The sequence below is a fragment of the Cololabis saira genome, chromosome 7 (genome assembly GCF_033807715.1).
Source record: "Cololabis saira isolate AMF1-May2022 chromosome 7, fColSai1.1, whole genome shotgun sequence".
Classification (NCBI taxonomy): Eukaryota; Metazoa; Chordata; class Actinopteri; order Beloniformes; family Belonidae; genus Cololabis; species Cololabis saira.
The window spans coordinates 9,629,115-9,639,810 of NC_084593.1; the positions used below are offsets into that span (position 1 = coordinate 9,629,115).

Here is a 10,696-nt window from a genome sequence, read left to right on the forward strand (position 1 = left end):
TTATTTACTTGCTATTCATTTTTTGTCATCTGTCCCTTTCTGTCAGGGATTACTTTTCTCACCTTCTGTTTAAAAAAAAAAAAGGAAACATAACTGTTGATTGTTAATTCCTCTGTTTAATTTGTGGTTTCCCAATAAATATATTTGAAACGAAAATGTCTCATTTTAGTAAAGAAATCTTATTACACTTAAAACAAGACTCATCACTGGAAAAAACAACAATTTTCACCTGTTTCAAGTAGATTTTCACTTGAAATAAGTAGAAAAATCTTGTCCCACTGGCAGATTTTTCTACTTATTTCAAGTGAAAATTTACTTGAAACAGGTGAAAATTGTCAAATAAGTTATTTTTCTGGTGATGACTAAATGTTGAAATAGCAGTAAAACCACATTCATTGATGAAATGACATAAGGGATGGAAAGGGGGGATGGCAGTTTTACAGGGGGGATGATTTTGACCGTTTTTATCTCAGGGGGGATGCCATCCCCCCTCATCCCCCCTCATCCCCCCTCAACTCCAGTACTGGATACACCCACCACCACCTTGTCATCAGAGAACTTCTGCCGTGTTGTACTGGAAGCCTGAGGTGAACAGACTGAGCAGGAGCAGAGACAGAGCTCTCCCCTGTGGTGTTCTTGTGCTGCTGACCACCACATCAGATGAGCTGCTCCCCAATCACACAAACTGAGGCCTGTCTGACAGATTATTAGTGATACTAATAAAAAACGATTTCGTATGCATGAGAAATCAAGAGTGTGATTACAGACTGAAAGACCAACACTCCTTCCTGTTTGTGAAATGAAGTGGTGAAACTTTTACAAAATCTAGATTTGAATGTGGGGAAAAGGGAAAGTCAAGGAGCTTTGAATAGATGAGAAGTTGAACATCCAATAAATATATAATCTTGTGCAATGAACAATACATCAGTGTTGCGAATTTGATATTTGTGATTCAGAGAAACTTCTGCAAATCTTTTCAACAAAAGCACTTACATAATTTTGATAGGATGGTAATTTACCGGAATGGCACATGAATGATATTAAAATGGGAAATGAATATTGAACAATCCCCCATGTATCTATTAGCACAAGACATTAATATAGTACCAGTCTGTCTTGACTCATAACGGTGCTGCTGCAGCGTTCGTGCACTCAGTGATCAAAGCAGCCAAAATAAACATCATTAATACAAAACACATACTATATGTTTAAATGGACTGTGACAATTGGTTATACAATCAAATCATAGTTATAGGAGAAGAAACATACCTAATTAAAGCTGCAAGCAGCGATGAACGGGCCCTTGCGCGTGCAATTTGCATCAATTAAGGTCAAGGACTCAACACCAAGTCCGATGACACCACCCACAACTCTCTATGTCAAACCATTCAAAAGTTATAGCAGAAAATAGGGACAACCAATCAGAAGAAGGGGCGGGGCTAATTCAGGCCAATGAAGGTCAAGTACTCAATACCGAGTCCGATGACACCACCCACATGTCTTTATCACAACCCGTTCAAAAGTTATGGCAGAGCAAAGTTTTCTAGGGGGCGCTGTTGAGCCATTTTGCCACGCCCATTAATGCAAACCATGAAATATCAAATTTATCACCAGGCCTGGCTTGGGTGCAAAATTTGGTGACTTTTGGGGAACTATCAAATATGGACCAATCAGATGAAGGGTGGGCACGCTTTTTGGCGTCTAGCGTCGCCACAGTAACACTTTTGACTGAGAAAAGTAATGCGTGTAGTCACAAGATGGAGACGCACATTTTGATGTATAACACACCTGGGTGCACGTTACGGTTCGGGCCGTATTAACTGCCGAAGGAATGGCATAAATTGCGCAAACATTACACGATTAATTCAAAATGGCCGACTTCCTGTTCGGTTCTGGCCATAGCGCCAAGAGACTTTTCTTTAAGTTGCGACATGATACAGGTGTGTACCGATTTTTGTGCATGTACGGCAAACAGTATTGTGGGGCTTGAGGCACAAAGTTTTCTAGGGGGCGCTGTTGAGCCATTAGGCCACGCCCATTAATGCAAACCATTAAATATCAAATTTTTTGCCAGGCCTGGCTTGCGTGGAAATTTGGTGCACGTTTAGGGGGGAAAAAAGGTCCTCCTTTCGTCAGAAGGATAAAGAATAAAGAAAGAAAGAATAAAGAATTCCTACAGATACAATAAGGCCTTTGCACTGTAAGTGCTCGGGCCCTAATAATTTAAGCATTTTTTCTCACAGCAGTAAGAAAACTGGGGAGAAAAAAAAATTCTTAGCTGTTTTGGTTTAAGTGTGACAATAACGGTACTCTTTGACATTACAGGACTTGTTCGCTGCTGGTGAGGAAACATTTGGCACAGATGAGGAAAAATTCATCATGATCCTTGGCAACAGGAGTGCAGAGCATCTCCAAAAAGGTGAAGTTGTTTGTGCCGGTGTATTTCAGTGTTATGATGTAAACGAGATATATGTTGTTAGTTGTTACAAATACAATCAAGGAAACAAAATAGTCTGTATAGGAAAAAAAAAACCAACACCATAAAGACACCAGGGGAAAGCATAGAGAGAACAGATGTTAAGTAAAGTGAGATGCAAAACAAGATAAAGCTCAGCATCATTCAGTCAGGTGACTGGGAGATAACGCTTAAGTGCGATCTTGAACAAAAAAGTCTGGAACTGAGTAGCCACGGAAAAAGCAGCATATGAAATATGTCTAGACAAGAGTGCCATCTAATCAGAAGTCCTTCCTTGAGTGGTAAACAGCCCATTATTGACTGCATCTAATCGCAACTGTTGCAATAACAGATCAGTGATAAAAAACACAGAAAACCTACATAAAACATGTTGAAAATGGACAATAAAACTTTAGGTTTACAAAGTTTTAATATGATGGGGTTTTTTTGCACAAGAATCTACCATTTAGATATAAGAGGTGGTGATGATGAATCTGTGCAGGTATAAAGCAGATACAAATTGTGTGTTTTGTATAGCTTTTATATGGATTTGCTTGTTGGATGATAGCGCTTTATTTTGTAAGATATTGGCTAATAAAATAGAGTGGATATCCTTTTTAAGACCCAGCAGTTCATTACCGTCCTCTGTGGGGTACCTAGTTCTGAAAAGAGAAAAAAAAAGGTATTTTGAAGATATATTGGTATTCTCCAGCGTTAAGTTCGCTGGATCCCAGGAGGATGTAATAGAGATCCATAAACATGATGTGCAATAAAACACCAGAAATTGCACTCATCTTGTACACAGAGAGGTAAACTGAGCAATCAAAGTACTTTAATCGAAAATGTACGTAACCTTTTTAAAATTGTAAATAGGGATTTGTTTTCACTCCAACAACATCATCAAAGTGTCACTGTGATTTGTTTTCATTTTCATTTTTAATTAGTATTTGATGCCTACAAGAAGCTCTCTGACTCAGATATAGAGGACAGCATTAAAAGTGAGACCACTGGGAATTTGGAGAACTTACTGCTGGCTGTTGGTAAGAACCACAATTTACTCTGGAAACACTTGAACCATCATACACAACAATGACAATGAACCCGGCTTCCTCTTTATTCCATATTTCAGCTTAACGTTGTACAGATTCAATCTTTCACTGAACCTTTTTGTGTCTCTATTCTGTCTGCACAGTGAAATGTGTCAGGAGTGTTCCTGGCTTTTTTGCCGAGAGCCTCCATAAATCTATGCGGGTAGGTATTAGTGACCCAACCATGCTGTCAGAACTTGCTGCAAATAAACTTTTATGCTGCTTTCATGTCATATATAAACTTTTAGAAACCTTAGATGCATATGTTCTAGGGTTGCTCTGCTAAGGACATAGTACATGGAGTATATTCAATTCATACACAGTTCTTAACATTTAACGTAGATATACAGGACTGTCTCAGAAAATTAGAATATTGTGATTTTCTGTAATGCAATTACAAAAACAAAAATCTCATACATTCTGGATTCATTACAAATCAATTGAAATATTGCAAGCCTTTTATTATTTTAATACTGCTGATTATGGCTTAAAGCTTAAGAAAACTCAAATATCCTATCTAAAAAAATTTGAATATTCTGGGAATCTTAATCTTAAACTGTAAGCCATAATCAGCAATATTAAAATAATAAAAAGCTTGCAATATGTTAGTTGATTTGTAATGAATCCAGAATGTATGACATTTTTGTTTTTTTAATTGCATTACAGAAAATAAAGAACTTTATCACAATATTCAAATTTTCTGAGACAGTCCTGTATATTATTCAACCATTTTCAATGAAAACAAGCCTTTTCAGTAGTGTGGCATTGGTAGACTTATAAAACCGGGACTCGCAAATAGTTTTGGTCTACAGGAATACCCCTGGAAAATAATATGTATTATTGTCTGGCACACACTTGTCATTAAAATAATGTGTATAGTTTCAATCTTTTACCACAGCTTTAGTGTTTATCATGTCATGTCATCACTTTCAACTTCAGCAATAGGTAGAGGCTTTATTTGCTTTGAATTTAAAATGCTGTGGCTAAAAAGTCGTTAGAAACGTGTTCAGTATCTTTGTCTTTAGCATGGTTGTAGTTGTTGCTCTTTCTGCATCTAGCATGACTCACCATGATGCCACACCTGATGAATATTTAGATCCTTTATGCCAATATTTTATTATGTTGATGCTTTTGGTCCAATTTGCTGTTCTTATTTCAGAAATCCAAATTATTTCCAAGTTTCAGATTCTATGGAGTGTTTTCTTTCATTGTTAGATGGGAGTGCTGAGGCTAATTAATGTGCTCCGACAAAGTCACGTTGAGGTCGAGCTTGAACATTTTCATCTTGATGCTGAAATCTCACATTAGCTTTGTTGGAAATCTGCAGGAAAACCTTAACCCTGAAATCCAAAGTTGGCATGACGACCACTTTCTGGTCAAATTCATCCACTATACCATATATATTTAGATATCCTTCATATTAATATCAGGTTTTGCTTTGTTTCGGTTAAACTTTACATCCCCTGCATTAAAGTGTTTCTATGTGAACATTTTTTTTCACTTTCAATGAATATATCCTTTAATATCTCCTTATCTCCTCAACTATCAAAACAAAACAAACAGACAAAAACATTGTGAAATTCCTGAAAGGGGATGGAGGTTGTTACGAGAGAGAGAGAGAGATAGAGAGAGAGGGGAGCGAGAGGTCCCAAGTTCATTTCCCGGACGAGCCCCCAATTTCATGTTACGAAACCCCTGGTCAGGCCATGTACAGGTGTTGAAACCAAGGGTCACATAGCATGACATTTAAGCCAAAAGGGAACCCAAGCATTAAAAGATGCAAATAACTGAGACAACACAGGGTTTTTAAAGGGTGTGCTCGTTTTTACTGCATTTTCAGCAAGATATTTACAATATTTACAATAGTAACAAAGTAACAAAACAAAAGTATGCCACTGCCAGGGGACGTGGACAGAGGTGGACAGAGTACTCGACCCCAGTACTTGAGTAAGAGTACAAATACTACTGGTCAAAATTTACTCCGTTACAAGTAAAAGTAGCTCAGTCAAAATATTACTCGAGTAAGAGTAGAAAAGTACTTGCTTTTAAAGGTACTTAAGTATCCAAAAGTAAATGCTTTTAAATTTACTTTAAGTAAAAGTAAGAGTAAGAGTAAGAGTAAATTTCTTATTTTCCACATCAGTAAATTACTATATTTTTTCTAAATTAATTTAAGTTGTAAAGTTTAAGTTGTAAATGTCTGTGGTTTGTCTGTGCCCTCGTTTTTTACTCGGTCGAACTCAAACACTGATTTAAGATACGGCCAAGGATTTTGTGAAAGTCCCTGCTCCGAGTCCGGCTCATTATCTGACTCAGACGACTCAGCGGATTGTCTTTCTTCTCCTGACGCAGGCGTAGCCATTGTTGCGACTCTGTCTTGACTTGTTGCGGCTCTGTCTTGACAAACGCAGGCTACTTTGGCGGTATCGTTTTGAGGAGGCTTGACGTATTTCCGCTTTCCGTACATCCCAGTGGAGAGCGTGCACTGTGATAGGTCTCCTCCTTTGACAAAAACAGCTTGTGTCCAATAGGATTTTAGGGAAGAAGAAAAAAGAGCAGACCTGAAAGTAACGAGTACTTTTCAGCCTTCCTAGAAATGTACTCGAGTAAAAGTAAAAATATTTGTCTTGGAAATGTATTTAAGTAAGAGTAATAAGTACCAAAGAAATCTAATACTCAAGTAAAGTACAAATCCTCTGGATATGTAGTTAAGTACAGTACTCAAGTAAATTTACTCTGTTACTGTCCACCACTGGACGTGGATGTTGCCAAAATAACAAATTAAGCAGCTAAGGAAAAACACAGTTCTGTCTAACTGACTAATAAGGAAACAAAAGCCTATATGCCTAACTACACTAACCAGTGGGGTAAAATACACTAGTGGCAACCATCCCTTACCTAGTGTGACTAAACATGGAGTCTACCTACGTGGGGCCCCCAGCATCTACACCAGACTAAGTAGAATACCAATAACAGCAGGGTGTGCTTCTGGACTCTAAGCAAGCAGCCATCAACTTGCTGTGAGCGAACCAGAAGGAACTGGCAATCAGCCATTTTATAGGGCACAGGTGGAGATGATTGGTGGAGGGCGGAGACAGGGAATCAGAGGCTGGCCAATGAGAGATGGGTGGTGAATGGCTGCTGGTTATGGACCTCAGACCTGCAGAGACTGAGTGGTAGGTAGGGTGGAGAGGAGAAGGTGGAAGAGAAATGCAGAGACACAGAAAACCCCATCTCTGTGGCACGTAACAGAGGTTCTATAGCGCTGTGTTTGGTTGACCTTTTCTTCAAATATCAACAGAGATGATCCTATCCAGAATTGGATTACCCTACATTTTAAAAGTTTAATGTTATAGATACCCAGTTACCTCATACAGAGGCTTATAATTAGGAAAGACAGACAATAAAGATGCTAAAAAAAGAGCCATGCAGTCGAATGGTGCGGTTGAGACTGGACCATTTCCCAGCTGTCACTGGGTAATAGACAGTCTACAACCTGCACAGATCACCAATGTATAACAGAACCAATGCAGGGAAAAGAAAAACAGCACGAACAAGTATGCACAGTCACACTCACTGCTGCAGGTGATTTAGAATCACTAAGAAACCGTCAGTCATATTCATAGACTTTGGGAGGAAGCTGGAGTGAAGGAATGAATGAAAATGACTCTTGCTGAGATGAAAATAGCTGTGGCTGCTGATTTTATTTATTTATTTATTTTTTGATGTTTAGAGAGCTGGAACGGATGACGAGACCCTGACCAGGATAATGGTGTCGAGGAGTGAGGTGGACATGTTGGACATCCGAGCAAGCTTTAAAAAGCTGTATGGAGAGTCTCTGTACACCACCATCCAGGTAATGCTCACAACAGTAAACAAGAGTAAAGCTTTTCTGTGCGTTTGCATCACTGATTTGTTTTTAGCATGTAATATGTGCAGCAGTTTGCACCCTTGTGTTTGCTTCAAGCACTCGTCTGTCCCTCTGCTTGACTTGAAACCACCGGCTGTGCGGTGTGGGTGTGCTGTTAGTGTCAGTGCCGTGACAGAGTGGGGTCTGGTGATTTACTTTAATGTCTTTCAGGGCGTGATGAGACTGTTTTCCAGCTTCTCACACGAGCCAAAGTGAATTAATCTGTTCTCTTGGGAACAGATGTTCCTATTAGAAAGGAGTTATTAGCATCTTCCTGCAGAACTTCTGAAAGGCAGAGACCGAACAGATAAATGACACTATGAAATCATTTTTGAATGAATGGGGTGGGGGAAATCATACAATTTGAAACATTTCTCCCCTGTAATCATTTTGTTTAAATATTTTAAAATCATTGGTATATTTAATATGATATATAAGCCAGTTTTCCCCATGCAGAGCATTCTCAAAGCTGAGCTTGGAAAACAACTGTTCACAATTCATCTCCATCTTTCAAACCTCACATCATTAGTTGTACTTTTGATTCTATGGAAATTAAATAATCTTCTCACTCAGGAGTCATTATAAATTCCAATATGGGAATACTTTTTTTTCTTTCCCCAAAAAGTTGAAGCTTGATATTACAGAGTTTAATGAAAACCAGGCAAAAAGGAATTTCTTACATAAACCAACTACTGACATGTGTCGTCATTAAGCCTGAATTTACTGGATGAGATTCTAATCTGTCCCTGACTGTCACATATCCAACAGTTTTATGATACACTTGTGAGTCACGACCATATCCAACTTTCATGTCTCTATCTTCAAAATTAAAGTCTACCATGATAAAGTTAAGGTGTTTTTACCGATTTTTGCCTCATCATCTTTCCACAATGCAGAGCCATTATCTACCAGCAAGACAGCCCCTTCTAAAAAAAAAAAAACAACCAAACAAAAGACACTTTATGTTATATGCTTTAAATTTTCATTTGAATCGCTTCATCACGGATTAATTATTAATAGTTTGCTGCTTAAAGCCAAAAGATACAGGATCAAGTGGAGACACCCTCTCTACATGGTGTGATTACATTAAATCATATTTCTTTAGGATTGATCCCTGGATATTATCTTTAATATTTAGCAAATCAAGAACTGAGCTCATTAGATTCTGACAGGACGTTTGTAGCAACATAATTATCTTAGATAATTATGTCTTCGTGCTCTGATATTAAACTTCTGCTCCTTCAAATACTAAAATCCCTCTTTTCTGCTTAAAATTACTTTTTTCTTCAGAGATTTTTTCTCAATACCGGTAATTGTGTTGCGTCTTTTCCAGTACATTTTCATTAAGGTTTTTCATCTTTTAAATGTTCAGAAAATATATATCTAATGTGCACAGCATTATGAAAAGCATAAGGGGGTATATTTTGAAACACATCAAAATTTCAGGGATTGGGAACAACATTTTGGTGTCTAAGGTCCCACCGTGCTCAAAAACTCTACCATAGGACGAGCCTTTTACTGTGCCTTAAATAAGCTGGGTCAAGTGTTTAACTCTGATCCCTGAAATTGTTCCTTTAAACAAAATAAACATAATCAAAAGAGGGCTTTTGTGCTGGTTCTCCACAGTTTTTTGACCAAACTATGAAAACTTCTTCCATGTAGTTTGAAAATAAGTCATATTTTTGGCAGTTTCGTTGTTAGCATAAGCTATTTGGTCATAGTCGATTACCGTCGGCCATTTGATCTCTTATCCAACTACACCACATACCTGTCATGAAACCCTGATAGCAGACACTTGAATGACGCTAAACTTGGATTTTGGGATGTGTTGTATGACCCACATGTGACAAAAATTGATTAAATTAGTTTTGTCCAAATATCTATAGGAAATTAAGAATTATGCCACGTCTGGTGGATGTGTGGCGTTCAGGGAGCCACACTCACCCGGAGTATGCATTTAAACCCAAATGTGGATCTAAGAAAGCTACAGATATGGGTGAAATTTAGGCCAATTATTTTTTGATTTCTGGGAATGAAGCCACTCTGCTATTGTTGTGTGCAGTACTCGAGTTGTAAAAAAAAAAATCAGGGGGGACGGTGGATTTTATCATATGGAGACAGATAATTTGTGCTGATTACAAATAATATAATATATTACAAATAATAGCACTGACCAAAACACAGGAATGACATAGCAGCAGTTAAATGCAGCCTTCTGTAAGCTTTAAATATCCACTGAACTTACATCTAATACATCAAAACATAAAAATAAAAATAGTTTTCTGAACTTATCAATATGACTCTGTCCTTCACAGGATAAGTAAAATGGATCACTGCAAAAACTCAAAATCTTAACAAGAATATTTGTCTTATTTCTAGTTAAAATGTCTCATTTTAGTAAAAAAATCTCATAACACTTAAAACAAGACTCATCACTGGAAAAAACAACAATTTTCTCCTGTTTCAAGTATATTTTCACTTGAAATAAGTAGAAAAATCTGCCAGTGGAACAAGATTTTTTTGCTTGTAATAAGAAGATAAATCTTGTCCCACTGGCAGATTTTCCTACTTATTTCAAGTGAAAATTTATCTGAAAAAGGTGAAAATTGTCACATTTTTCTGGTGTTATTTTTCTGGTGATGACTCTAAATGTTGAAATAGCAGTAAAACCACATTCATTGATGAAATTACATAAGGGATGGAAAGGGGGGATGGCAGTTTTACAGGGGGGATGTAGAGAGCTTTGTAGCTTGGGTCAAAATGCAATATACAGTATAAATACAGACCATGAAATAGCCAGTAGCATTCACTGAGAAACTTGAGACATGTGACTGGGTGAGGATCCACTGACGCTAAACATTTGTTTAGCTCACACACATTTGCCACAAAGGACGTGAGCAATTTGAGACGTTTTCTCTCAGCTCAAGGACATGTCGACATGTGGGGAGGAGGAGGCAGAGACACCAGAGCCTCATCTGCACTTGTTTTATTAAGTGTCAATGTGACTTACAATAGCAATTGGAAAAAAGAAAATAATACATTTTTACCGGGAAAACAATGGAAAGAAATAGCCACCGTCCTTCATATGGTCAGTGAAATGAAATGGGTTTTGTTTTTCCAGGAGGACACGACTGGAGACTACCAGAAGGCCTTGTTGTACCTCTGCGGTGGGAATGATTAATGCGGTCATACGACGCGTTCAGCAGATCTGACTGATGAGCCACCGGGGAGCCGCAAGACGAA

At 37.9% G+C, this 10,696-nt stretch overlaps 1 protein-coding gene across 1 annotated transcript in view; it reads left to right on the forward strand.

The window, feature by feature from the left end:
* anxa5a (annexin A5a) overlaps window positions 1-10,696 on the forward strand; it is a 38,168-nt gene extending 27,472 nt beyond the window's left edge. Inside the window, exons 8-12 of the mRNA XM_061726494.1 lie at window positions 2,326-2,419; window positions 3,400-3,495; window positions 3,648-3,706; window positions 7,277-7,399; window positions 10,575-10,696. Of these exons, the coding sequence (XP_061582478.1) occupies window positions 2,326-2,419; window positions 3,400-3,495; window positions 3,648-3,706; window positions 7,277-7,399; window positions 10,575-10,634 (432 nt within the window). The 3' untranslated portion in view covers window positions 10,635-10,696. The remainder of the gene's footprint in view (window positions 1-2,325; window positions 2,420-3,399; window positions 3,496-3,647; window positions 3,707-7,276; window positions 7,400-10,574) is intronic.